Source organism: Pleurotus ostreatus, assembly GCF_014466165.1.
Source record: "Pleurotus ostreatus strain PC9 chromosome Unknown scaffold_1, whole genome shotgun sequence".
Lineage (NCBI taxonomy): Eukaryota > Fungi > Basidiomycota > Agaricomycetes > Agaricales > Pleurotaceae > Pleurotus > Pleurotus ostreatus.
Genome location: NW_023503156.1, coordinates 726,503 through 753,010, shown reverse-complemented (window position 1 = coordinate 753,010; position 26,508 = coordinate 726,503). Strand labels below are relative to the sequence as shown.

Here is a 26,508-nt window from a genome sequence, read left to right as displayed (position 1 = left end):
TGTGCCTAGCGCCAGCGCCGGTAGCCTGATCTGTGATTCGTTTAGTTCGTTCCTGACCACTGAGACAATATCAAGATATATATAGTGGCTTCGATTGTTACTACGCTTCCCATCTTCCAGGATGTCGAAAGAACTACTCCCCCCCTCGTTCATTCACCAGATCGACCTTGTTTCGGCGGAGAGTAGCAAGATTGACAAGGTCAGCCTGTATGTAGGCCGTGCTGAAATTACCCGGTCGTTCAAGATCGACGTCAAGACGGGGCAAAACCAAGTCAAAATCTCGGAATTGCCCACTGTACTCGACAAAGATTCATTGAGGCGAGTGAAGTAGTGTTCTTCAGTAGCTCGTATCAGTTTACAGTTATCTAGGGTAGAAGGGCGGGGGCTAGCCACGATCTTTGGTGTTACTGTTTCGGATAAACACACGACTGCAGCGCTATCACAGTCGCTACAGTCGCTGGAGGACCGGAGGGAAATCACTCAGAAGGCGATTGCTCGATGTACAAAGGCCATCGCGTCCATCGAAGCGTATCTTGCGACCTTAGACGCCCAAACCCTGGGATCCGAACATCTTGGGCCATTGTTAGATGCCTACGAAGCGCAAGCAGAGAAGCTAGATCTCAAACTGCTGAAGTTGCAAGCGGATTTCAAGGAGCTGGACAACCAAATTTCGCAAGAACATGCACTTTGGGCTGCTGAACAGCGGCGGCGTGGCCTTGTGAGCAAGATGGCGACTATTGACATATTTGTAGAGACTGAGGGCAAGGTCGAGCTCGTGCTGATATACGGTAAATCAAAGTCTCCTACAACAATTTTCTCCTGGTTGACGGAGTCATTCAGCCGTCGCCGGAGCTAGTTGGAGTGCCGTATACGACATTCGCGCCGACATGTCAGGGGACAATAACCCCCTCAAACTCGTATACAAGGCGGGAATCAAGCAGACCACGGGGGAGGTAGCCCTCATTGCTGTTTCTTCCTATTCAAAGCGCTGAGAAGCCGAACTAGTCCTGGGACAACGTCTCGCTCACCTTGGAGACCGTCACACCGACGTTTAGCGCTGCTTTGCCCAGACTCGACTCATGGCGCGTGGGTGTCTACAAGCGCCCTTTAACATCGGAAACATCCATGCCAGTCTTTCGTCTCCAATCGACGGGTATGAGTGGGGATAACATAGGTGGATGGGATAGGGAGCGTTCTCGCATCTCTATCACGCATCGCGAAACCGTTGTGGCGAACCAAGGGAACCTAAATGCCTCATTTCAAGTCCCAGGATTCATTACTGTGCCAAGTGACAACGAAGTACACACCGTCACCGTTGTTGAACTGCAGCTGGAGGCCACCATGGCCTGGATTGGTATACCTAGGGCGGTACCTAAAGTTCATATCAAGGTCGGGTGTTCTCGTATTTTACTGGGCGTCATGTGTCTCAATAACGACCTCAGGCCAAGATCAAGAACGCCTCCAACTTCCCGCTGCTCAATGGAATAGCTAGTGTCTATGTCGATGGTAGCTTTGTCTCCAAGACCACTGTGCCCGAAGTCAGTCCTCAGGAAAGCTTCGATTGTTCATTGGGGTACGCGTTTCGCTGCCGGCCTTTTTCCCTCATGGCCTCATGTCGTCCTTTCCGCGCAGAGTTGATCCTTCGATCCGGCTGACGTATCACCCACTCTCCAAGAATTCGTCAGAGAATGGTTTCTACAATAAGTCCTCTAGCCACACGTACTCTCAGCATATCACCGTTCACAACACCAAGAACATCACCATTCGCGACTTGACTGTCATCGACCACATCCCGCTTTCAGAAGACTCCCAAGTGACCATCAAACTCATAAACCCCGCATTACCCCCTCCTCCAGCGGCCTCATCGGCCATGAGCAGCATGAAGATCGTAAAGAGTGAGAAAGCACCGGCACCGCTCAAAGTAGGGGAAAACGTCGTCGCGCAATGGGATGGAGGGGATGATCCTCAAGACGATGTAAGTGCCATTGGTCGAGAGGGAAGGATTGCGTGGAAATGCGTAATGACGCCTCAAAGCAAAGTTAACATCGCTCTGGTTTGGGAGGTCAGTGCTCCGGCAAATATTACAATCACTGGGTTGTAAGTTGTAAACATATTTAACATGTGCTTTTAATGTACCATCTGTATCCAAACGTCTAGGTGGCTTCACGGATCCGGAGGCAAGGACCTGCGTAGTCGTCATACGTCGCTTTAACATTCAGCATATCGTAGGATTATACGTGCATTATATGTAAATTTCTTCGGCACTGCAAAATAGGTCTAAGTCCCGAGAACAGTCTGAGTGCATTGCCAGTGGCGTCACTTACGATTGTACCCTAGTATTCTCGCGAATTACTCGAGCTGGTCTTGGCTTCCCGCTCGAACGCGACGAACGCCTTCCACAACTCCGGATCGTACAGCTCCAGGTTTATTGCCGCCTTCAACTGGCAATTTCGTATCGCAATTTGTTTGTTCTTGCCTTTGCCATTCGCCAGACGCTGCGAACCGACCATCATCACTGCAGATGTGACATCCTGCAGATGCGGGAGAGTGAATGTCATGATCGTGGGTTTCTGGAGGTTGTGAAATTGGTGGTAGAACTCGAGAAATTCGCGAGCTTGCAGCAAGGTGATGTTTGTACCGTTCGCGAGGACCACTTCGGCCATAAGTGTTTGGATTGCTTGTATCGGCGCAAGGTTTAGTTGGTTTATTGGTGGGTGGGGAGCAATGCCACCAAGGGCTTATATATCGTAGCCTGTTTCTTGTTCGGGATTGTTTCCCCGGCAGCGCCTCAACAAGGTGAGTCGCTTGGGTGAACAAGACATACTTTATTGCGCCGCAATCACGTAAAGCGAAGACAAGGCTCGAAGACAAGGCTCGAAAGCCCCTCTCCATGTAGGTATATCGGATGAAGCCACTTCGATACTTATCGATTCTCGCTATCCAGTCACCCTTTTCAAGTTCACTTTCAAGTTGGAACTTGAAGTGCCTCCCACTGATACAGACTGTTTACCCAAGTAGACAATGGCAAACAACCGTGCCTATAATCGCCAATCCCTCCTTGTTCCCGACGACCACGACAACGACCTCAACACTGCATAGCTCGTTCCATACAGACCATTCTTTCGTAGGATGCGTTATCATTTTTGCGAGCGGGTCAAGGTCTGAGCATCTGTCCTCCTCGATCGATCCTAGCTGGATCTAGCCTTAAATGGTGACGTGTCGAACAAGAAACTCGCGCGACTCTGTCCTTGCCCGAAGATCTCTTGGGAGGGCCCGGGCGGATTTCGCGTTTGAAATTTGGCGCGAGGACTGGGTGGCTGCTCCGCTGTATCTCTATCGACATGCGCTTGCTAGCTGCGGCGGCATCCAATGTTGAACGGGTCGCTGTTTTAGGCATGACGGTTGGTCTCCTTTTAGGCTTCCCGGTTTTTTGCAACCGTTTCGCTGGGAAATCAACACTTCGCTGATACTACTGTTGGGGAATACTTTGCGGCTTGGTGAGGTAGAAACCTCGGAAGCTTTGGTGATCCGTATCGATGGACTGGAGGCCTGGTCATCACACATCGGTCGCATCAGCCCATTATCGACCTCCTAGAGGTTCTTTCGACAGCAAGCTGTCGAGGAGGTGATAGGCATTGAATGGCTATCACCTGCATATTGGTGCGCTCCTTAGGCAATGCTATGTCCCCATCAGTCGGTTGTCGTCGTTAACGATTAGTTGGCGCAATCACCGTGGCGAATGACGAATGATTTTATTCAAGGTCGATTTCACTTCCATGTTCGTGGGCGACGTGACGGATCCCTGGCCAGGTACCCCTGCACGTCGCTCTGTTCATGTGTTGGAATGTTTCGCCCAAGCGTCAGTGTTGTGTTGGATATTCTGCGTGTACGAGGAGATGTGGTGCGCCGCCCTTTAGTGCACTATGCGGTATGCGTTCGTGGAGCTCGCACAACTCGATTCAGACTATTCTGGGTCCGTTGTCACAATTTTTCATCTCCCTTGCCTCGTTCGTCGAGGATTTTGCTACTTTACATACAATCCAGCGCCGCGTGCATTTTACCCTTTTTTCAATTATGAATAACGTTATTGCTGCTGCTAGCCCCGTTCCTAATCGGTCCCCGAGCTACATTAATTGGGAGCCGTGAGCGAAAAGTGTAAGGACAGCTACTGCTTTTGCATTAATCCTTTTCCGCCCACCATGGAATGCTGGCCGTTCGACCCCAAAATTGCCTCCGGACAACCTATTCCGCCTGTTGAACATGCCATCTCCGTTTCACTGCCGACGTGGAAAGACAATCTCAACTACGAAGACGATAAAAAACGGCTCGTCGGCGCATTGGTACGGGGATACCCTCGTTTCATCGTGCACGAGCGTATCAGAACAGTGTGTACCTACCCTCTTGTGCTCAGCGGCGATCTCAACGGTTGGATTTATAGCTCGGGTCTTTGTGCGTGCAAAGATTTGGAGGCAGCCCGAAGGAATCGTGTTTGCTTTTCCCAACCCAACAAATTGCCGATGATTGTCGGGAGTTTATCGAACGCCGCTCTTCCCTCGCTGGGCCAACCATATACGCTCAGTTGGCACATCTCCGTCTCATATCTACCGAGAACAAGCGTGCGCTGGATCTGCATATCGTCATATTCCCACTGGAGACATTCCCCCTTGCCAAGCAGTTCTGGCAACATGCAGGCCTCGGGATAACGACTCGCTACAGCAATCTTTGTTTGCAAATGAGCGAAACCGCCACTTATGAAATCCCGTCACCCATTTCTACCACTAAGAAGACTCGGGATGACGTTAGCTTCCTTGAGGCAAACTGTCATTACGATCTTGAACTTGACAGCGACGTCGAAGTGAAGGATGCTTTGCGCCTTAGAATTGCTGGCTTCTTTAATACCCCTGACTCGGTCTCTGCCCAAGATTCAGGGGGTAGCCCTCGAAGCGTATCCAGCGAAGATGTCTTCCTTTTCCCTACGGGAATGGCTGCAATTTGGAACGCCCATCAGCTCGCGTTAAGTTCACGTTCTAACTCAAAGACTATCTGCTATGGGTACGACCGCGCATCTGACCACGTTAGGGAGCTTACGTACCGAATTATGACAGGTTTTTATACACAGACACACTCAAAGTTTTACAGAAATGGGGTTCTGGGTGCCACCATCTAGGTCGTGGCCTCGAGCCTGATATCCAAGAACTTGACCACCTCCTGGAAACTTTGACTGCCGCGGCAGAACTATCTGAACCGCCGGTATCAGCCTTATTCACGGAAGTCCCATCCAACCCCCTTCTGCAGTCCTTCAATCTCCCTCGGCTTCGGAGCCTTGCGGATAAATTTGGGTTCCTCATCGTGGTCGACGATACGATCGCGACGGCCGTGAATGTGGACATCTTGCCCTACGCGGATATCGTCACGACAAGTCTGTCGAAGTTCTTCGGTGGATATGCGGACGTCATGGGTGGCAGGTAGTTTCTTTACCTATATCCTCGTTACACAAACTCATGCGGACCTTAGCCTCGTGTTGAACCCACAAGGTCGACATTATGAGGCGCTGAAGACAGCCCTTCAAGCTAGTTATGTTGACACGTTCTTCTCCCCGGACGCCATATGCATGGAGCTAAATTCTCGGGACTTCGAGGATCGGATTCGAACGATCAACTCGAGCACGGAGTACATTTGTGACTTCCTTCGCGAACGCTCCTTAGCAGGTGGCCGCCCAGCAGGGTCTTCTGTTATTCGAGACGTATATTACCCGAAGTACATCACGAAGGAGCTCTACGACAGTTGCCGCCGTGAACGAGGTGGGTATGGGGGGCTGTTTACGCTCATGTTTACGAAGGAAACTGCTTCGCATTCTTTCTACGACACCCTGTCGTGTTGTAAGGGACCTAGCTTGGGGACCGCTTTCACACTGTCTTGTCCGTACACTATCTTAGCTCACTCGGCGGAGCTGGAGTGGGCGGCCCGGTGGGGTGTGGAGGAAGGACTTGTCCGTGTCAGCGTCGGCGTAGAACCTCTTGATACGTTGATAGAATGGTTCAAGCTTGCGCTAGCCGCGGCGGAAAGTGCGCCCTAGCTTTGCATGAATGTTTGTTCAGCTATTCGCTCAGTTACATACATTGTGAGAGTAGTAAGTACGAACACTTTGATCAATAGAACATATATATATATATAATACACACGACATTGCAGATCACAACCTTACAACCCACTGATCGTAACATTGGCCGCGGCACTGACTTCCCAAACCAGAGTCAGGTTGATTTTGCTCTGGGGTGGCAATGTGCACTTCCACGCAAGCCTACCCTCTCGGCCAATGGCGCTCTTGTCGCCTTCAGGATCGTCCACTCCATCCCACTGTGCCATGACATTGTCCGCCACCTTGATCGGCGGAGGCAATTTCTCGCTCTTCGACACACTCTTTATACTACTTATAGCAGAAGAGGAGGCTGCCGGAGGAGGGGGCAAGGCTGGGTTGACAAGCTTGATTGTCACTTGAGCGTCCTCCGATATGGGAACTTGATCAATGATTGTCAAGTCTTTGATGATGATGTTCTTGGTGTTGTAAACAGTGATGTGCTGAGAATAGGTGATACTGGAAGACTTGTTGTAGAACCCGCTCTCCGATGCTTTCTTAGAGAGCGGGTGGTATGTCATTCGGATTGAAGGGTCGAATCTACGCGCAAGGGGGTGTTAGGTCGTATGCTTGAAAGAAGAGGCAAAAAGCTTACCCTAGTGAACAATCAAAGCTTTCCTGAGGGCTGACTTCGGGAACAGTCGTCTTCGAGACGAAAGTGCCGTCGACATAGACACTGGCAATCCCCTGGAGCAGTGGGAAGTTGGAGGCGTTCTTTATCTTGGCCTACGCCATTGGGTATCGTCAAGATACTGGCGTCAAGTGAAATATGAGAACGGCGGACCTTTATCTGGATCTTCGGTTGCACTTTGGGGATGCTAATCCAGGCCATCGCCGCATCCAATCTGAGTTCGACGACGGTCACAGTGTGGACTTCGCCATCAGTAGGAACGCTGATAAAACCAGGGACTTGGAACGAAGTGCTTAGATGACCTTGATTCGTCACTATGGTCTCACGATGAACAATTTCGGGACTAAGTTCTTTGTCGAGCGCGAGATCTTCGCTGTACAATTCGTATCCCGAAGAAGCCATGAGAGGACCTCTAGAAGCCATACCAACTTTCCTGGTCGCAAATCTTGGGACAGGCTTGTAAACGCCCACTCGCCATGGGTCGAGCCTGGGCAAGCCGACACCGAACGTCGGAGTGACCGTCTCTAGGGTGAGGGAGACATCATCCCACGACTAATTCGACGACTGAATATCTCGCATAGAAATGAATAGCAACGAAACTGACCTCCCCTGTGCTTTGAGTAATTGCCGCCTTGTAAACAAGATTGACGGTATTGGTGTCCGAAGATATATTGGCGCGAAGGTCATATACAGCACTCCAAGTAGCTTGGACGACAGCTGAACGATTCAGAGTCAATAATTGGCGGTCGTCGTATACCGTGCTTAACTTACCATATATCAACACTAGTTCTACTTGCCCTTCAGCATCCACAAAGAGATCGATAGTCGCTGTCTTGCCGAGAAGGCTGTCTCGCCGCTGCGCGGCGGCCCGAAGAGCGCGCTCCTGCTCAATTCGCTTGTTCAGCTCGTTGAGTTCTGCCTCCAACTTTAGCAGTCTGAGATCAAGTTTCTCTGCTTCCGTTTCGTAGGTATCCATCATTGGTCCGATTTGCTGAGAGCCCACAGTTTTGGTGTCCAGCGTTACAAGGTACGATTCAATAGATGAGATGGCCTTCGTGCAGCGGGCGATCGCCTTTTGGGTAACTTCCCTCAAGTCCTCCAAAGAAGAAAGTATAGGGGACGCTGTCGCTGTTGTAGAAGCCGGAGGCCTGGCCACAGCAACGCCAATAATTGTGGCTGGCCCCCTCCCTTCAACTCTAATAATTTGACACGTCAAGGTCAGCTTTGAACTGCCCAAAAGAGCGCGAAACTACCTCAATGAATCATCGTCCAGCAGAGAAGGCAACTTTGATATCTTGATTTGATTCCGCCCGGTCTTAACGTCGATCTTGTATGACCGGGTAATCTCAGCGCGGCCGCAGTACAGGCTGACCTTGTCAATCTTGCTACACTCCGAAGAAAGGTCAATCTGGTGGGTAAAGGAGGGGGAAGCTGGTGGTTGCAGCATGCTGGCGATGGGGAAAGAGAACACTCAAGGACACTATTATATATGTCGTTGAACCTGCAGCCAGGTACCGAACTATCATGAGCGGTGAATCAGAAACTGTGCAAAGCACTGGCAGTGCGTTTCTCAAGCCAAGGAACTTGTCACACCGTAACGCGACGCGTCCGTGACTACAAAAGACATTTGCCCCTGACTCAGGGGGAACGCCCTTTGAAGTTGTACCATCAGGAGACAAAGAGATAAGGATGAGGACTCAGTCAGTAAACCTCATAAATCTTAGCCGTGAATGCCCACTGATGAATGCTGATTTAGCGCAAGCATCGGTGACCCATCTATTCGTCTGATGAACGGCACTGTCCTTACATATGAGAGGGCTCATGCGTTCATGGCCTTCTATAGTCAACAATTCGCGCTCGGTAAACCTATCATTCGCATCGACACGCTTCCGCATAAACCAGGATCATCTGCCATCATGATGTTTGGCGAATCACGTATGTCTTACGGGAGTGGCCCAACGGACGGGGCAGCGAAGCGAGATTGTTATTTGAAGGGAGCACACAAGGTGGAAAGCTTTGATCCCGAAATATGGAAGTTGTTTGTCGCCAGTGAGGCGCCCAAGGCTCAGGCAACTCAAGAACGACCAGCTGCACCAGCTGTTTGTACAAGCACTCGCCCTCGTGCTCGCCTTCTTGATCCATATGCAGCACAGTCGCATCAGTTCGTTTGCAGAACCTCCCAACATGTCCGCTCTTCAGCTACGTTCTCGGCCACTGTCGTGAGATCGAGCACCGCCCGCTAGTGCATCTAGCGTAGGTCTTTGGTTTGGAAATGTAGATGTCCCTGGCTTCTGACTCTTCTTTCAAGGATCGCTCTATGGTTTGAATATGTAGACCAAATGCAACGCCAATCATGAACGTCCCCGCCTGCTTTATTCCATGTATCTCCCATATCTTCTATCTAGCAGTCGCAGCATTGAACTTGATGATCGAACAACAGCGGCTGTAACGAGAAGACAATTAAAAAACACCTTACGGTTTGCAGTATGAAGTGAAACATACACTATCTCGAACTCTCAGCCAACATCATGTCCACAGGTGTACATTCTTCCCACTGCAGATTGACGCTAACCTTTCCTTGCGGTGGAACCGTACAAAGCCAGCTTATCCTCCCGTCTTTCCCCGTCCCGTCTTCGCCGTCTTCACCTTCCCACTGGGCGCTCACATTCTCAGCCACTCTCAATAGCGTGTTAGATGACTTAGCGGTCTTGAACTGGTACCCTCCGGCCTTGTCCAGCATGCCCCTGTTTTCCGAAGGGCTCTGCGGCGATTCCGACAAGCTCAGTGCAGGCTTGATCAACTTGACAACAATCTGTGAGTCCTCCGAGATAGGAATTCGGTCGAGAATTTTCAGGTTCTCGATGACTATCGATTTGGTGTTCCGAATAGTCGCTTGTCTGGAATATGCAGTTGTGGCCGTTTTGTTAATAAGACCTGAAGAGGACACTTTCTTGCTCAACGGAGTGTAGGTAACACGGATGGAAGGGTCAACGCTTGAGGATTATTAAGTCATGAATTCAACAGGAATTCGTGGGACTGACCCAAGGGAACACTCAAAACTCTCTTGAGGGCTAACGTCCGGTATACGCGACCTGGCAACGAAACTCCCGTCGATATAGACATTAGTGGGTCCAGCGACGAGCGTATATTCAGAGACATTTTTCACTTGAGCCTGAGTCGAGTTAAATATGTCAGTGAATTCCCTCGCAGACTTTGAAAGAACTCACTTTCAGATGTGCACTGAGGTCAAGTTTCGGCACAACCAACCAGGAAAACGACGCGTCCAATTCGAGCTCAGCAATGGTGACAATGTGGGCCTGGGCTTCGTTTGGGATACTGATCAAGCCAGGGACATCGTACGTCGCATTAAGGCCTCCAAAGCCTGACACGGGGACTGTGGCGTGTGGCATGGACCTTGGAGGGCGATGGGGTGGGGTATAAGAACGGGAACGAGCCTGATAGCGCTCAGAGTTACACACCACATCGCGGCGTGGGCTGCGCTCTCGGGAACACTGTCGTGGATGGGCGGGCTGAACCATCACGGGCGTTAATCGACATAACCCTAGAGACGGCACCCCTGTGTCAAGCTTGGGGGTGAAAGTGTCCAACGTCAACTGTACACCGTCCCAGTTCTGGAGATGAAGACGAGTTTATTAACATCGGAATAACTTTCGCGTGAAACAAGATGTACCTCGCCAGTGCGTTGGGATATCACCGCCTTGTACCTGATGGAGAAGGGAGCATCTTCGGATTTCATATCTATGCGAATGTCATAGGTAGCGTTCCAGGAAGCGTTCGGCACCGCTTATATGCCGCGTCTGCGTTAAAGCAAGGGAAACGAGGGAAATGACGACACGGACCGTAAACAAGCGCAATTTCTGCTTCCCCTGCATGCTCAGCGAACATAACGACAGTAGCCGTCAGTGGCATCAAATATGACAGTGGGGTACGGCTCAGCCGTAGTTTCTCCAGTTCCTCCTCAATGTAAATCAGCCGATTATCAAGCTTCGAACTTGCGTGCTCGTAGGTACGCAGGATCATTGGGATTTGGGCGTGATCGCAGGGCACAAGTTCCACTTTGCGCAGAAAATTCTCCAAGAAAAAGGAAGCGTCCTTGTATCTCCTAGCTTCGTTTTCCGCGCTCCGATATTCTCTCGCTACTGCACGCTCAGTCGCAGGATCTGACGGAGCTAGAGGCGTTGGTGTAATGGAGACATCATGGATGGTAGCGTCTCCTCGCCCTTCGACTCTATGCAAACACATGAATACCGAGTGTGCAATCTGAGCAGGGTAGATCTACCTTATCGTGTCGTCGATTTCCTCAGGAAGACCAGAGATTTTAATCTGATTGACCCCAATTTCGAGTGCTAACTTGTAGACGCGAGTGACTTCTGCACGACCAGGCGATAGGTGGACCTTGACGATGTTACCGTCGGTAGCCGAGGTGAGCTCGATTACATGGGGTACGAATTCTGGCGATGGTTCTTGGGACATGATGGTCTAGGTGTAGCGTAGCAGACCCGGTTGTTGGTGATTTACTCGCATTTTAAATAAGATGAGCTTGTCTGAGCGCATCATGATGATAGGCCAAAATTAAATCGATGCATCAAGGAGTCGAGTCACTGAGACTCGGTGGTTGCCTGCGCGCCGGAATTTTCAGTGATGGGCTATGGCGTAGTGATAGATGAGGAGATTCTGCGGCATGTTTGCCATGATCAGCTGAACAGTGACAACCATAGTTTTTTCTTCGACAGACACAGTTTGCGGAATCCGTCGTTCGAATCTAGCATAGCTCCGGGCTCGTAGGCATGTCGTATAGGGATGTTCGAATTTGGGCGCGTGCCACTGTGCCAGGAAGTCTCGGGAACTTGAAGTTCAACAACTTGGGTTGAATCACCTGAGACGCCTCTTGGCTTCTTACTCCCACCAGCTCGTTTAGCGCCCACGCTTTCACCATATCGCTTCCTCAAGCTAACCAATTCCCTCCCAACCCCGGGGCCTCTAACGCCCAGCCAAGCGGTGGATTTCAAACCGTTGAGGCCTGGCCCCAACTGCTATCGCAGACTCCACCCCCTCGCCCGCCCAGCGCCTTCGAATCCGAGTTCGGAGACCCGAAATCAGTGCCAAACCTCGATGATTTCTACGTCCGACCGCGTCCGACCGCGTCCGACCGCGTCGACGCAACTCCTACGCGAAAACGTGCTAGAATCGAATCAAACAACGCCCTGCCGCCCCCCACGCCCCATCGTGCCTACTTTGCAGCGATCCGTCGGGGTGGGGGCACTCGAGATATGTCATGCACAGAATGGAGTCGGGCCTGCGTAGAGCTGCTTGGCGATATAGTAGACGGCGCCAGAAGCACACTCGGTTGGACCGATGACGGCGATGCAGTAGCAGAGGTCCTTAGCGTCGCTAAAGCACTCAAGAACACACTACGCGAGATCGACAGCATGGTGTCGGTTGACGATGACATCTTCATGTCCCAACCTAGCGCGCCCGCCCCGGCCCAAGATAAAGGTTTTGACGGATTCAAATCAGAGATTAAGGATCTCTTCCTCAGCCTGGAGGTTAATCTCTCCTCGAGGATTTCAAACGTGGAAAGGCGGCTCGGATCTGTCCCACTCCCTTCTTCCGTGCCCAACCCAACCCAGATCACGCCCAGCTCACGGCCGCAAGCCCCCACCCCATCTTCGTATGCGTCAGCTGCAAAGTCAGCTCCTTCGAGTCAACCCAAGCCGGCCCAGCAACCTAAGGCCGTCGCCCCGGCCCCGGCTTCGAAGTCAAACACAAAGTTCGTTGTACGTTTCCGAGGTCGCCTACCCCCCGAAGCCGAACGCAAATCCTCGCATGTTTTATTTCACGCTCTCAACCACGCTTTTAGCAATAATGCTGCCGCTCGTAACGACGGCTTAGAAATTCTTGGTGCGGAATGGAACCGCAGCGGTAATATAATCCTTACCTTCCCCTCCCACGTTAATCCAAACGCCGTATATAATCATATTAATCTGTTACATCCCATTGTAGATCATGGCCTCGACGAGGTCATAATATCGCACGACACGAAATGGTCCAAGGCAGTTTGCTCGAGGGTGCCCTCTGTAGGCTTTGATGGCCATTATTGGGACTCCAAGGCCCTTGGCGTCCTCCTCAGACGCAATCCAATCATCAAGAGTCTCAAAATAACCCAGGAGCCCCGCTTTGTGTCCAACCCGGCCGAGGGATTGCCCCCAGTCGCGCCAGTTGTCTTCGCATTCGAAGATCCGGATGGATCAAAACTTAAAGAACTACTCAAGACCCCCATCTTTATGGATGGGCGCCACACCCCGGTACGTCCTTGGAGAGAAAAGCCCAGGCTGACACAATGTGATAGATGTCAAGGCCTTGGCCATACGGCAAAGCTATGTGCCAAGCCGCATGTGTGTGCTAAATGTGCGCAAAGACATCCAACGACAGAACATAATGTCTACTGTCCTTCGGTTCTCAAAGACGGTTCCAGCTCATGTAAATGCACGCCTAAGTGTGCCAATTGTGAGGGTGAACACTGGGCCACGGATGGCTGCTGCCCGGAAAAGCGCAAATTCGTCCCTCGACCTGTTCCCCCACTGGCCCCTCCTTCGCAAATGTCACTGCAGCCCCAACGACAGCCACAAAACCCCCCTGCCCCACCACACATGCAGGTTGACACATGAACAACCTCCCCCCATTTGTTAGGGCAACGCTAATACACAACAAGGCGTACACGGACCCTTCAAGAATAGGAGTGAAAAGTAAAAGATTTGAGAGACGAGAGGAGTAAGGTCGAAGACGCTGACTCAGGCACTAGTTACTAGCGGTATTCCCAAGAGAACGAGTTAACGTCTCTGGGTATAATATTTAGTCTTATATACTATGGTACATGCATAATCCTCATGTCTATCTACACGCCGTAGCCTGTCGGCTTTCCATGGAATGCTTAGCACATCACCGTGAGGTGTGATGTCATGTACTGTGCCCATGCGTCTACGGTGAGGTTCTGACTAAGGTGTTTAGTAATACGGGCCGAGGGTTGTAAGCAGTCTGTAGTAAGCTACTGCGTGTCCGTCATGTGATATATAGGGGAAAAGGAAAAGAGAAAAGTCGAACCATAACACCATTGAAAATGGTGCAGCTCAACATAGCGCGCTCCTCGGCGCGCACCCACATTATGCTCAACCACTTGAATGATACTCACATTCTTCTTCTTCAGGAACCATGGTATGGCCGCATCAGATTAGATAAGGCAGACACGTCCCCAGAGGGTCGGCCCATTAATGGCTTCACAGCCTCGCAAGCCTGGGAGTCATTTGCGCCTCTAACGCCTGAGTGCCCCAAGGTTGCGACATATGTCAGACGCAATGTGACAGGCCTTAAGGCAACTCCCCGCCTGGACATTGCTAAGCATCCAAATCTTTTACCTGTTGAGATTACTTACGGCGGCTCAACCTTTCTTACAGTAAATGTGTATAACGGCGGCAATGGTGCAAAAGCTGAAGCCGTAACAATGCTGTCACTTCTTCCTCTCAGTCCTGCGGTGCCCACAGTAGTAGCTGGCGACTTCAACCTCCATCACTCGGCCTGGTCAATTCCCCCGTCTACCAACCAGCAGTCTGCCGAAGACCTTCTGGAATGGGCAGCCGATAATCTCTTCTTTCTGGCTAATCCTAGGGGCATACGTACAAGGCTAGGTGCCAAGGGACAGCATGATTCAATTATCGATCTCGTATTCATCAACCATGCGGCCGTGGACGCGTCTACATTTAGTGCACCAATTGTTGACAAGAACCTCTTGTATGGTTCGGACCACAATGCCATTGTCTATACGGCTCAGCTCCCACCGCCAGTCGAAGAAGACTCTCCGTCCGTTTTGGGAAAGCGACTGGATCCAGAGAAGCAACAAGAATGGTCAGCAGAATTTTCGGCCCGTATCCAAGACATCACAACCAGCTACAGGAATCCAGAGACAGCTCAGGAGTTAGATCAGCTTGTGGACAGGTTAGTTGAGTGCTACGTTCAGGCTACTAACACTTGTATGCCAGATCACAAGCCCATAACAACAAAGGCTGCACGGTGGTGGAACGAGGACTGCCGTAAAGCAGTTGAGGAGATGCGCAATGCCCCCCGTGAGGACAAGCCCAAGCTCCTCAACCACATGCACCGCATCGTCAAGAAGGCTAAGCAAGAATGGGCTAATAGTATTCTTGAGACAGCTACTCCAGATAATGTGTGGCGTCTGGCAGACTGGTCGGCAGGCAAGCGCAAGACTCGTATCCCGCCACTCATCACCGATGCTGGCGTAGCAGCGTCCCCAGCTGAGCTAGGAGAAACTCTCAGGACTGTGTTCTTTCCGCCAGTGCCACCACAAGTTGATATCTCGCAAGAGAGTGATCCGCAAGCCAAGCCTGTCAGGAACTTCATTCCAATATCGGTAGATGAGGTGTAAGGGCAACCTCAAGATGGCCGACAGTGCAGGCCTAGCAGAGGGAGAATCCAAAGATAATGAATAAGACTAACTACAATACATGAGAGGGCTGCTCACCTAGCAGAGGGAGAATCCAAAGAGAACAGGATAAGGATTCTCCATGCTAGGAAGCGAAGTATATACTGTAGTAGCGTGGGAGGGATGAAGGGTAACTGTACAGTACATCAGCCACAGGTACGAACGAATGTCACAAGGTACGAAGGGGCATGTGATAATGAAGTGGAAGGGGAATGTACAGGAGTTGTGCCGGCGACCTGGGGAAGTGGGAACAAGGGATAACGAAGTGGAAGAGGAGGATGGAGGTAGCCCGGACGAGCTCCGAGGTGTATATGCGAGTCCGAAGCGTCCGAGGCGAGTCCGAAGTGCGGGAAGACTTCGGAGTCACCGGATGTAGCTCGGATGCGGAAGGAGTGGGCGGAAAGGAAATGGAAAGGAAAGGAAGCGAAAAGGAACAAAGGGGAACAAAGGGAATGTAAGTAATAGTCCGTGGGATGAAGGAAGGGAGAAAGGAACGAGGAGGAAGGGAGGGGGACAGGGGAATAGGAGAAAATAGGAGTGTCCCCTTACATGAGGTGAGTGATGCATTACGCAGCACATCTAACGTCTCTGCCCCAGGACCGTCTGAAATCAGCTATCGCCTCATCAAATGGAGCTTCCCCATGTGCAGCCATCTTCTTGCAGATGTTTTCAATGCCTGCCTCCGTCTTGGACATCACCCGAAGGCATGGCGAGCAACTATCGTTGCCATTGTCCCAAAACCAGGCAAGACAGACATGTCTCAACCTCGGTCATACCGCTCAATCTCGCTACTGGAATGCCTCTCCAAGCTCCTGGAGAAGGTGGTCACCCGCCGCATTCTATTCGATGTAGGCAAATATCAGCTCATTCCTACTAACCAGTTTGGATGCAGGGACCACTCGTCAACAACAGACGCTGGTGTCCCCCTCGTCCATGATATTCAGTCAGGCTGGAAAAAAGGACTAACTGCGTCAGCGTTAGCATTTGATATTAAGGGGTTCTTCGATCACGTTCACCATGGTCGCCTCCTTGAAGTCCTACGTCTGGCCGGCTTCCCCTCCCAGGTTCGGGCGTGGATCCAAAGTTTTATCTCAAACCGCCAAATCTCCATACGAATCAACGGGTTCAATACTGACCCGTCGACAAGCTCAGTTGGGATCCCTCAAGGTTCTCCCCTCTCCCCAATCCTCGCAGCACTTTATACCAGCCCGGTAATTGAAATATCGATAAGGTCTAACACGTCGGCACTTTATTTTTACGTCAATGATGGTCTTTTGGTGGCTTTCTCCAAGTCGATTGCAGACAACGTACACCAACTTCAAGCTGACTTTCAAACCATCAATGGTGCTCTCCAAGCGGCCGGCCTTTTGGTCGACCAGGGGAAATTTGAAATCATGCACTTTACTAGAGCTAAGTCTCCAGACCTACTCTCTATTCACGTTCGCCTTGCGCCAGATAACTTGCTGACAGTTTTTCCCAACCCAATCATGAGGTAGTTAGGCTTCTTCCTTGACCGCAAGCTCGAGTTTAAAGAACATGTACGCATCATGTGCAACTGTGCCATGTCAAAGGTGCAAGCACTCAACGTCCTTGGCAATTCCGTGCAAGGGATGAATCATGCTAATCGTCGCCTGGCGTACAAGACCATTGTCCTCCCAGTTCTCACATACGGTGCCCCTCTCTGGTACACCGGCATACGTCAGAAAGGGCTAACTAAACAAATGACCAAAGTGCAAAACGCAGGTCTTCGTCTCATTCTAGGAACCTTCCGCACATCCCCGGTTGCAGCACTACATCATATTGGGTCAATTCTGCCAATTCCCCTTCTCTTGGAACATACCGTTGCCAACGCGGCAATCCGCCTCCGCTCGCTACCACGGCATGCCCAACCTATCATACACTTATCAGAACCGTGGAACTACGGCCCAGTCCAAGGCCCGACACGCTCCAAAAGTCGGAAAAAAGGCACCAATCTGCAGCTCATGGCAACTCGAGCCCATTTCTTGCTCGATATTGATGAACGCACCAATCCACATGCCACCCCACCCTGGGAACTGGGTAACAAGTGGGGGCATCGCCTGTTGTTCTCAAGCTACGCCCCGACAGATAACGATGTTCGCAAACAGCTAATCAGAAACATTTGCAAATGCGAAGCAGATGCAAGATCGGACCCCTCAGTTGTCAATGTCTTCACAGATGGCTCGAGACACCTGGTAGGTGATGAACTACGCACAGGAGCAGCCTTTACTGTCTTTCACCTAGGTAGAGAAATAGCCCAAGGGATTCTTGGGCTAGGCACGTGCTCAGATAATTTTGATGGTGAAATGTATGCCCTCGCTCGTGCCTCCCAGCGCCTGCAAGACGTGGTCCAACACATCCCAACCGTAAAACGTATCCACATCTTTGCCGACAACACCTCGGCGATCATGTCCATTTACGACACAAGCCCGCACCCATCACAGGATGTGTCAGTTGTTTTCCGCGAAAACATCGACCGACTACTATCATCTCACTGTGGCCTCTCAGTTAGTGGCTCCTGGTCACCAGGGCATTCAGGAATCCGGGGAAATGAGAGAGCAGATATATTAGCAAAGGCCACGGCAGCCCAGAGACCCTTCATCGGATCGACAATTGCGTGGGCTAAAGCTAATGCCAAAGCCGAAGTCCTGGAACAATGGGTGAACCAGTAGAAGGAATCTGCTAAAACATCACCTTCGGCCCTATCCCTTACTCATTCTCCGTCCTTCAAACTTGCCAAGTTCCACCGCAATTTTACCGGCAACCGTCGCACATACTCTCACACCATACAGGCCTCCCTCGGCCACGCATTCGTCGGAGAGTACTTCTCCCGTTTCGTCCCTCGGCTACCATCGTCGTGTCCATGCGACAACACGCTACTTCAAACTAGAGCACATGTCCTCACTGAGTGCCCTCTCCATGAACATGCCCGCCACATCCTTAGGGAAGCATCGTCGTCACTCTCCCTCGATTTCTTACTCGGCATGCAAAAAGGATTAGCAGCTATTGCTAAGTTCATTCAACACTCAACCGCCTTCCGACGACATGATTGATATTAGCTAAGTATACCTATGAAACACGCCATGCACCCACATTTGCCCGTTCTCCCTTTGCTCTCCTAATGCCTCCCATCGTGTAATACCAACTTTGCTGATGCCATCATCCACAGGTCAATATCGCCGCTTGTCACCCGGAACTACTCCTCGTCGGCCTCACTCCATAACGTCCCCACCGTCCCGTCACAAACGGGTACAGCAGGTAGCTTTTTCCTGGCGGCTTTTTCCCACAGGGTTTTGCCAACAGGTTTTTTAATGCACCCTCGCTGCCGACGCTTGGATGGGCTAAGCCCCCAAGCAGGGAATGTAGCTACTTGTTTGTACCCAACCTACACCGCGTCTTAGTAGCGTAGCATACTCGTTGCGGTATATAAATGCAGAAAAAAAAAAAAAAAGGTTGAATCACCTGATTTGTGGTACACGTCGATGCTGACTGACAGTTGAGGTGAAGCCGTTTGATGAGTACAGGTGAGTCCTGGCTTCTAGCTTCATAGACAAGATCGTTTGCACCAAAAAGTTCGAGGCCCGAAGCCCTAGCAGAGTCGCTCGCCTTGATCCAGCCAGTAATACTCGGGTATAGCGACTCGTTCCGATTGCTAGTTAATTGGTTGTAGGACTTTGACTGGCCTTGAAGGCTTTCAATCTTTCTCTATCGCGACTGTGATAAGGGACGTTAATTCTCATAAGTCAAAGTGAGTACTGTCGTAGCGTGTGTTTTGCATAATGTCTAAATTATAAATTTGAAGGAAATGGGAGGCATATCTTCAATCTTGCATGTGGGCGGAATGGAATGTTGCATTTCTAGTTGGTGTTCATAAGTTTCGTCAAGATGCGGGTAACATGCCCTGCGATTTCGGCGGTCTTCTCCTTCTCGTCCTTCGCCATGACGGGTAGAACCTTGGTGTCGAAACGATCTGGGTGCCAGCGCACGACCTCCATTTTGAGGACTAGGCGACGGGCCTTGCCTTGAGCTTCGGGTCGAGCTGAGTGGAGGAGGAATTCAGCGACGCGTGCTTCAGTGATATCGGCGGGTTCAGCGACATTGAAAAACACGGGCCAAGGCAATTCCGTGGCGCGTAGCTTCCGAAAATTGGGGCTGAGGCCGTCCTTCAGCTCCTTCCACTTGCCCTCGTACACGAAGAACGCGTGCTGCAGAGGATCCTGAGCTGCTTTCTCGACGCGTTCTCGCTCTGCCTGTGCCGCTGCCAGCTTCGCCTGCTCAGCACGCGCCTCCCTCAGCCGAGCTAGTCTGTGTCGTTCTTCCTCCAGACGCCGCGCCTCTCTCTCGGCTGCTTCTCTTGCCAGCCTCTCTTGGTGAAGGCGTTCCATCTCCACCCGCTGCGCCTCCTCCCTGCGCAACCGCTCAATTTCGAGTCGCTCAGCTTCCAGCCTCGCCAGACGCTCTGCCACCAATCTCGCATGTTCCTCCCTCGTCGTACTCCTACGCGCCATCTCCGCTTCTCTCTTCCTTTCGGCCACAATCCGCTCCACCTCGTCGCGGTGCTCCATAAGACCCTTCTTCATATAGTGAGCCTTCATCATCACCGCCATCTGGCGGCGGAAAATCTTGTCGTCGTCGTCGGTGCTGTCGTACGAGTATTGCTCTGAAGGCCTGCGGAAGAACGACTCTGAGCCAGGGAGCACGATAGTGGCCTGGGCCTCCATGAAGCTCGGGGCGGCAACGGGCTGGAAGCCGCCTGGCATCCACGCCGGTCCTGCCATTGTGGCGGGTGGTGCAGTAGGGGGCTCGGCCACTGGACCCCCTGGAATCACGGTGGACGCAGACATGTTGGCCACACTCTGCATGCCTCCAGGCATGAACGCGCGTCGACGAGGAATCGTGGGGGTTGGGCCGGCATCATCCTTTCGAAGGGACTGCGGCGCCTTGAGGGACCCTGGCCTGCGGAGGGTCCTGTTGTAGGGGTGCGCGAGACCAGCACCCCGGGCCAGCTTCTCGTGAAAGCGTCTAGCGCTACGGGAGAAGTGTGCGCGAACCGCGGGGCGAGCGACGGGGGCTGGCCTTTCGCGAGAGGGTGTTGGGAGCCTCCCGGGGGCGCGAAAGAATGAGAATCTCATGATGAAGACGATGGGGGATAGATGCCGGGAAAGATGGCGAAGTCGATGAGTATATGTCTTGAGGCCTAAAGAAAAAGTTAGTATATGGAAGGAAGAAGGAAAGAGTTACGACGGTTGGTCCTACTTTATGTATTGCCGGCTAAGCAAATGGCCACAGCAAACATTGAGTGTTGTCCATTGTCTGTTGTGGTTTATTGCTAAAACAGGCAATGTGGATGGAGTGGCCAGGATTGACCCTGCATTTGAAACCAGCGATGTGAGGACGCCGTGCATCCATACTGTTTTTCAACTCTGCAAGGGCAAGTGGACAGTGAACATATGGGCGTATGAACAATGAGTATGTGGTTTGATTACAACGTATTGCGCGTATGTGTACATGTCCAGCCCCGCTGAACGTTGATGCGGATTGTACATGATGATATCGATGAAGCTGACTGAAGAGATATGAAAAAGTTGAAACGAACGAAGTATAGTTGATAGCAAGCCTCGAAATTCTACCAAGATATGTGATATGCTCCGTCGCTGAAACTCCTTGCGACACAATGCAGAACATGACATGCAGAAAACGACAGGGACAGAGGATAGTATGCTACCGTGCCAAGGGACTGGTTGGTGCCGACGATTTGATAGCCGTAATCACTGCACCGCCGTTAGTTCTGCCCACAGGTACAGCTGGGGGCTTTCTCCTCTTTGGTGGGGCAGGGGGTGGGGGAGCTGTACGCCTTTGCTTGACGGTTGAAGTGGCTGGTAAACCTGAACCATTTGCGTGCGAAGCAGCCCCGCTGTCGCTCCTACTACCATCCTCTGCAGTATCATGCTGCGACGCTACTGGTGATGCAGGTAAACTCGTAGTCCCCGAACCAGAGGAAGGGGCGTTCAACAAGTCTGATGAAGGGCGGGGGGTACGATGATTGTGAGACACATGGTGCGCGTGTTCTGGCATCACAGAATCCACCGTTCCCGGCCGTCTGGACGGGTGCACCGCGCTCGCTTTGGCGGCTGAGGACACAACAGCTGACGCAACGCCATGCAAACTGATCGAGCTCGCATTGCTGGGCCTACGCAGATTCTCAAGCCCTGGGCGCACAATGGAGTACGACGGGGTAGAGGAGAGTGGGGATTTCAAAGCTGGGGAGGATTTGCTGTGCATGTGCTCCACGCTCTTGCTGGATTTGAGTGTCTTGGAGGCCGGCCCAGACGAACTGTGGTACCCGGCCCCGCTGGAGGAGTGTGCGTGTCCTTGCGGGGTGGACGACTCACTGCCACTGCTCCTGCCGTCCGAGGCGCCTGGGTCGCTGAACAACGACGACGTCGAAGGGGACTGCGGCGGCGGGCTCTGGGATTTGAGTTGAACGCACCATTCGCCGCCAAGACATCGTTCGACGAGGCGTTTGGTCGTGGAGTTGATGTCTCGGAAGGAGGTGTTGCTGATGAGGGATTCGAGACAGCGCATGATCTGTGGGCGTTTGTAGGGAGTGAAACGGAGTTGTGTTTTGGTGAGGAGTGGGTGGAGTACGCGAAGGTATGTGTGGCGTAGCTACAAGTGGAAGCAATGAGCACCTTGGAAGCTATTATGGCTTGGTACTCACTGATTCGCTTTCTTCGTCTAAATCGACGAGTTCTCGAAGAAATACATCCACAAGTACGCACAGGTCGTTCGTGTAAAAGTACTCAGAGGTCCCATGAGTCGTGAATAACAAATAGAGGATCTTGAGGACTAGCAGTTGCATGCATAAGCCCTCCGGCGTTCGTTCTAGGTAGCCATTAGCCCAAGAAGATGAAGAGTAAGGTAGATGCTAACCTGCTCGGTTAAGCATGAATATCATGTTTTCTCCAAATGTCTTCGTAGAGTTAAGTCGTCGCATAAGTACTCTGAGGACGCGATTCTTGATAGTAGATGGTTGTGCTGGATCGGCATTTGGGTCAACCAGTTCGGAGCTCTGTGCACTCAAGGACGCAACCATGAACTGTTCGTTGAGCGACACTATAAGTTTGATGACCGAATAATTGAACGAGTCGTCGCTCATGTCCCTGGTCTGCTCCACAAGGTCAAATAGATAGTCAATGAAAGCGTCATCGAAAATTCCTATCGCAAGCCATGAGCTCAATGATTTGTCAACCAAGCCAGGGGGCCTCACGGAGATCCTGCACGGACAGCTTCTGGACCCTGCAGACTTCGTACAACAGCCTCACACTCAAGCTCCGGAGCTTGGCTTCGATCGGGACCACCATTGGCGTCTGCTGAGAGCCCGTGTACGTGTCCTCCGTGTCGGGGTCTATTTCTACGAGAACGTGATCCATGAGCAGCGGTACGAGCGGCTGCCATCGCTTGTGTGACCGAAAGAAATCCGCCCGACGCCGCCCGAAAGCGAGGAGGACGTTGAAGAATATGAATTGTGCATGCGGATCGGTCGACTGAGTCGAATAGTGAGCGGGGGTGTCGGGGGACGAAGCCGGGGGAAACTCACCGAACGTGTGTCCTCTACTAAGATCTCACACATCCGTTCGGAGTGGAACGCGAAGAGTTCCGAGTCGAGCAAGAGCTGGCAGGCATGCTCGAGCTGTAATGGGCTCTGCAAGTACTGTTCTGCAGAACGCCGTGTAAGTTACGTATTCCCGCACATGCCATGCAACCCGGACACACCGTGGTATGCCGCGCACAAAGCCAGATAGCGCTTCAGCGTCGAGTCTAGCAACGACAGGGTTGGGATCTCGTCCTTTGGAAAGTTGAGGAGATCCTCGAGCTCTGCGCGATTGTCGAGTCAGTTATAATACAGGGGTGGGGACTTGCACGCACCCGACCAGAATTGTTGGGCATTCTCAACGAGGTATACGATCCCGAATTCGTCTTCGAGAGAGATCGCGGGAGCGTAGGACGTGTTGGTGAGTGTCATCGAAGGCCTCTGGTTATGAGCATAGAAGTGGTTAATTGCAAAGAGGTCAAGCCCGCGTGGAGCGCTAATCTGTCTGGAAAACGTGACTACGGCAACACCCGCCGCTTGGGGCGCCATCTGAATATGGAAATACTACAGGCGGACCCCGCATCCCGTCGCACCTCAGGCCTCCACCTTGACTTGAAAAGTCCTGCACTCAAGCGATTCGTGGATGGTTCATCGTGTTGGTCAAATGCTCAAATCGTAGCGCGGGCGAAGCGTTCGCTTTACCCTGAACGTGCGAACAAGTGCAGCCAACTGACCGTCGACCATTACTTATGACTCAACCGAACGCGACACTACCGACAATGAACGATTGCGCCGATAACTTGTCCTTCACTACTGGCTTGGGCGCAGGAGACTCATTCATTGTAGAAGATATATTGCCCCCAGATCTAGCCGAAGATGTATTTGAGCGCGTCCTTGAGGAGGTGGGCTGGGGGAAGATGTTCCATCGAGGTACTGTCGTCGTCTAGGAGTGAGCAGACGCGCTAAATAGGCACGCAGGTGGCGAGGTTCCGAGACTTGTTGCAGTACAAGGGGGAGTAGATGAAGACGGCAGGCGAGTCCAAACATCATGCATGCCTAAATTCTAAACTTCTAATGAACCAAGTACAGTTTCCCTATCTACCGCCATCCAACTGATACTGCTCCACCACTTTACCCATTTACGTCCACCATTGAGCGCATTCGCGCCCAAGTCGACAAAGTTTTGGAATCCCACCTTCGCCGCCATGGCGGCACATATGTTGGTCCGTTGAACCACGTCCTCATTCAACACTATCGCACGGGCGCAGACTACATCTCTGAGCACAGCGACAAAACCATCGATGTCGTACGCGGTTCGTACATCGTCAACGTAAGTTTGGGTGCTGAGCGTGTCATGGTTCTGCGCGCGAAGCGAGATGTAGTGGGTAAAGCCCCTTCGTCTACGGGAGGCGACACCACATCAGATCACGAGGCCCCTACTGCAGTGTCGCATAACCCGCCTCGCCCTGCACAACGGATTCCTCTCCCGAATAACTCGATGTTCGTGATGGGACTCGATACAAATAAGAAGCTGCTTCATGGAATACCAACTGACAAGCGACCGCTTACAGTGAAGTCGGAGACGGAGAGAAATAAAGGAGGGGCAAGGATTAGTCTTACCTTCCGGTGCATCGGTACGTTTGTGAGCGGAGACGCGAAGAAGATTTGGGGGAGTGGCGCAACGGCGAAGACAAGGTCTGAAGCAAAGGATGTGATACTAAGCGTGGAAGGAGATGGCAAATCGGAAGCGTTGATTGAGGCATTTGGCGGAGAGAATCGAGATAGCGAGTTCGATTGGGAGAGGTGGTATGGCGGGGGTTTCGATGTCATTAATTTCGGGTTATCGATTTGACAATACTACGACAAATGTTTACCTGAAGTCAAATCTCTTGCTCCTTCAATGTTGCCCCTAACAACCTCCTAGGCTCCAAAGGGCTATGTTTTGAAGTCGCGCCCTTTTGTTGTGACTGTGGGAAACTCGCTTCGCGCGTCGGTGTCTCTCCAAAACATGCGTTCTTCCCTCATTCCATCAGGGATGCCCAGGCCGACCACACTCCCTCCAATTTCTGCCAAACAACAGCAGGAACAAGTATCTGAGGGTATCGAGCAATTCGAGCTGCCAAAATCCCTCGTTACCAAAATCGCCAAGTCTGCAGTACGCGACTTATGATGCATTGGGAACGGGTCTGGTGCTAATTGGTGTGTATGTTGCTGTAGGTGCCGCCGGACGTGAAGCTTCAGAAGGATGTCGTGCTCTCCTTAGTAAAGAGTTCGACAGTGTTTATCAACTTTCTTGGTGCGTGCTATCGAAGGAGTTGTTAGAGGAACACTGCCTGACGCGCTTGCATTTCAGCTGCGACGTAAATCCCCTTGCCTCTTCGCCGCCGTCCTCATGCTCATGCATAGTGACAGTGCACACGATATAGCGCTTTCCAAGCAGCACAAAAGCATTTCTGCATCCGATGTACTCAAAGCTCTAGAAGCCGTAGAATTCGGCGATCTCGTAGACCCGCTTCAAAGGCAACTGAAAAGTGCGCTTTCAATTCATTTCCTCTTCCTATAGCCTTATCTTCGCGCCTCAGAGTACAGGAACTCTGCAAAGTCAGAGAAGAAGAGAGCTGCCAAAGGGAAGTCTTCCGCTGCCGCCGCCGCCGCATCGGCGCCAGCCCCAGCTGGTGGCCCCTTGTCGATATCCATCACGCTCCCTCCGAAGGGTAAGGACAAGGGGAAAGCAAAAGAGGTATCGATTTCCGCTCCCGGTCCTGCTCCTGCCTCGGACGCTATGGACGTCGATGATCAGGTAGCAGACGTGAAGGACGATGAGATCATCGAGGAAGAGGAAGACGAGGCAGAGATAGAGGAAGAGCCGGAGGATGTTATGGATGAAGATGAGGAAGAAGACGAGCTAGTGGATACTGTTGCTCTGGAAGAAGAGGAATTACGGAAAGATGCCAAAGGTTTAGACGAAGTGGGGATGAAAGATCGTGAAGATGGCATCTGAGATACCCTTATACCTTCCCTTCATGTCCTGGTTTTATTATATTGTACGTTGTAACACTATGAGCACAACAACGCAAGTCGGCCGACAGCGGTAGAGACTTCATCGACATCAACTACCGCCATGGCTGATTTCAGATCCCCTTTACCCAATCGCATCCATCCCACCGGAACTGAATCCATTCCATGATGTACACATCTAGGGAATCCTCATTGAATGCATTGAGACCTCGGTAGACAAAGTAAATCAACTACTTTGCCTGTAACCGATTCCGTTTACGGAGAGAGCAGCGACATCGAAAAAGAGTGAATGCGAAAACGACAGGAGTGACTACAGGATTATAGATGGAGCAGGCCCTGCCGTTATCGAGGACGGAGATAGGGAGGGAGGGAGGAATAAGATATTGGTACTGTAAGGGTTGAACCCTTTCGTTCCGTGCACTCCGGCTTCCCCTATCCACCGTCACCTAATCATCCTATTCCGTCATTGAATTCGAATCCCCTCCCGATCCTCTGCACGATATCTTTCCGGAAGGTCCGACGCAACGGGCTATCAACTACCTCTTCCGGAAGACATCCGAATATTTTCCGTTCAAAATAGTCCGCTCTTGGGTTCC

General features: G+C 51.7%; 11 protein-coding genes across 11 annotated transcripts; 6 read left to right on the top strand and 5 right to left on the bottom strand.

Moving 5' to 3' along the window:
- Nucleotides 1-121: 121 nt before the first annotated feature.
- On the top strand, nt 122-2,101 carry PC9H_000237 (uncharacterized protein; the record flags this gene model as incomplete). The annotated part of the gene is made up of 6 exons (XM_036769899.1): nt 122-327; nt 370-788; nt 841-953; nt 1,006-1,389; nt 1,443-1,573; nt 1,633-2,101. 6 exons carry the CDS (start codon nt 122-124, stop codon nt 2,099-2,101), a joined length of 1,722 nt encoding a protein of 573 aa, XP_036635744.1.
- Nucleotides 2,102-2,333: 232 nt separating this feature from the next.
- Nucleotides 2,334-2,663, bottom strand: PC9H_000236 (uncharacterized protein; the record flags this gene model as incomplete). Its single annotated transcript, XM_036769898.1, has 1 exon — nt 2,334-2,663. One exon carries the CDS (start codon nt 2,661-2,663, stop codon nt 2,334-2,336), a length of 330 nt encoding a protein of 109 aa, XP_036635743.1.
- A 1,536-nt stretch (nt 2,664-4,199) lies between these two features.
- PC9H_000235 (uncharacterized protein) lies at nt 4,200-6,076 on the top strand (the record flags this gene model as incomplete). The annotated part of the gene is made up of 4 exons (XM_036769897.1): nt 4,200-4,385; nt 4,439-5,052; nt 5,106-5,465; nt 5,515-6,076. 4 exons carry the CDS (start codon nt 4,200-4,202, stop codon nt 6,074-6,076), a joined length of 1,722 nt encoding a protein of 573 aa, XP_036635742.1.
- A 125-nt stretch (nt 6,077-6,201) lies between these two features.
- PC9H_000234 (uncharacterized protein) lies at nt 6,202-8,214 on the bottom strand (the record flags this gene model as incomplete). Its single annotated transcript, XM_036769896.1, has 6 exons — nt 6,202-6,676; nt 6,732-6,862; nt 6,921-7,319; nt 7,372-7,484; nt 7,539-7,963; nt 8,021-8,214. The coding sequence occupies 6 exons, from the start codon at nt 8,212-8,214 to the stop codon at nt 6,202-6,204; spliced, it is 1,737 nt and encodes a 578-aa protein (XP_036635741.1).
- A 340-nt stretch (nt 8,215-8,554) lies between these two features.
- On the top strand, nt 8,555-9,010 carry PC9H_000233 (uncharacterized protein; the record flags this gene model as incomplete). The annotated part of the gene is made up of 1 exon (XM_036769895.1): nt 8,555-9,010. The coding sequence occupies one exon, from the start codon at nt 8,555-8,557 to the stop codon at nt 9,008-9,010; it is 456 nt and encodes a 151-aa protein (XP_036635740.1).
- Nucleotides 9,011-9,164: 154 nt separating this feature from the next.
- Nucleotides 9,165-11,261, bottom strand: PC9H_000232 (uncharacterized protein; the record flags this gene model as incomplete). Its single annotated transcript, XM_036769894.1, has 7 exons — nt 9,165-9,210; nt 9,272-9,760; nt 9,809-9,939; nt 9,995-10,399; nt 10,459-10,571; nt 10,628-11,016; nt 11,068-11,261. 7 exons carry the CDS (start codon nt 11,259-11,261, stop codon nt 9,165-9,167), a joined length of 1,767 nt encoding a protein of 588 aa, XP_036635739.1.
- Nucleotides 11,262-11,575: 314 nt separating this feature from the next.
- PC9H_000231 (uncharacterized protein) lies at nt 11,576-13,456 on the top strand (the record flags this gene model as incomplete). Its single annotated transcript, XM_036769893.1, has 2 exons — nt 11,576-11,654; nt 11,739-13,456. 2 exons carry the CDS (start codon nt 11,576-11,578, stop codon nt 13,454-13,456), a joined length of 1,797 nt encoding a protein of 598 aa, XP_036635738.1.
- A 5,701-nt stretch (nt 13,457-19,157) lies between these two features.
- PC9H_000230 (uncharacterized protein) lies at nt 19,158-20,432 on the bottom strand (the record flags this gene model as incomplete). The annotated part of the gene is made up of 1 exon (XM_036769892.1): nt 19,158-20,432. The coding sequence occupies one exon, from the start codon at nt 20,430-20,432 to the stop codon at nt 19,158-19,160; it is 1,275 nt and encodes a 424-aa protein (XP_036635737.1).
- Nucleotides 20,433-21,021: 589 nt separating this feature from the next.
- PC9H_000229 (uncharacterized protein) lies at nt 21,022-23,326 on the bottom strand (the record flags this gene model as incomplete). The annotated part of the gene is made up of 8 exons (XM_036769891.1): nt 21,022-21,257; nt 21,339-21,969; nt 22,022-22,185; nt 22,234-22,518; nt 22,571-22,847; nt 22,901-23,019; nt 23,077-23,178; nt 23,230-23,326. 8 exons carry the CDS (start codon nt 23,324-23,326, stop codon nt 21,022-21,024), a joined length of 1,911 nt encoding a protein of 636 aa, XP_036635736.1.
- A 317-nt stretch (nt 23,327-23,643) lies between these two features.
- PC9H_000228 (uncharacterized protein) lies at nt 23,644-24,746 on the top strand (the record flags this gene model as incomplete). The annotated part of the gene is made up of 3 exons (XM_036769890.1): nt 23,644-23,824; nt 23,873-23,927; nt 23,984-24,746. The coding sequence occupies 3 exons, from the start codon at nt 23,644-23,646 to the stop codon at nt 24,744-24,746; spliced, it is 999 nt and encodes a 332-aa protein (XP_036635735.1).
- A 156-nt stretch (nt 24,747-24,902) lies between these two features.
- On the top strand, nt 24,903-25,895 carry PC9H_000227 (uncharacterized protein; the record flags this gene model as incomplete). Its single annotated transcript, XM_036769889.1, has 4 exons — nt 24,903-25,049; nt 25,112-25,194; nt 25,301-25,425; nt 25,477-25,895. The coding sequence occupies 4 exons, from the start codon at nt 24,903-24,905 to the stop codon at nt 25,893-25,895; spliced, it is 774 nt and encodes a 257-aa protein (XP_036635734.1).
- Nucleotides 25,896-26,508: the final 613 nt, after the last annotated feature.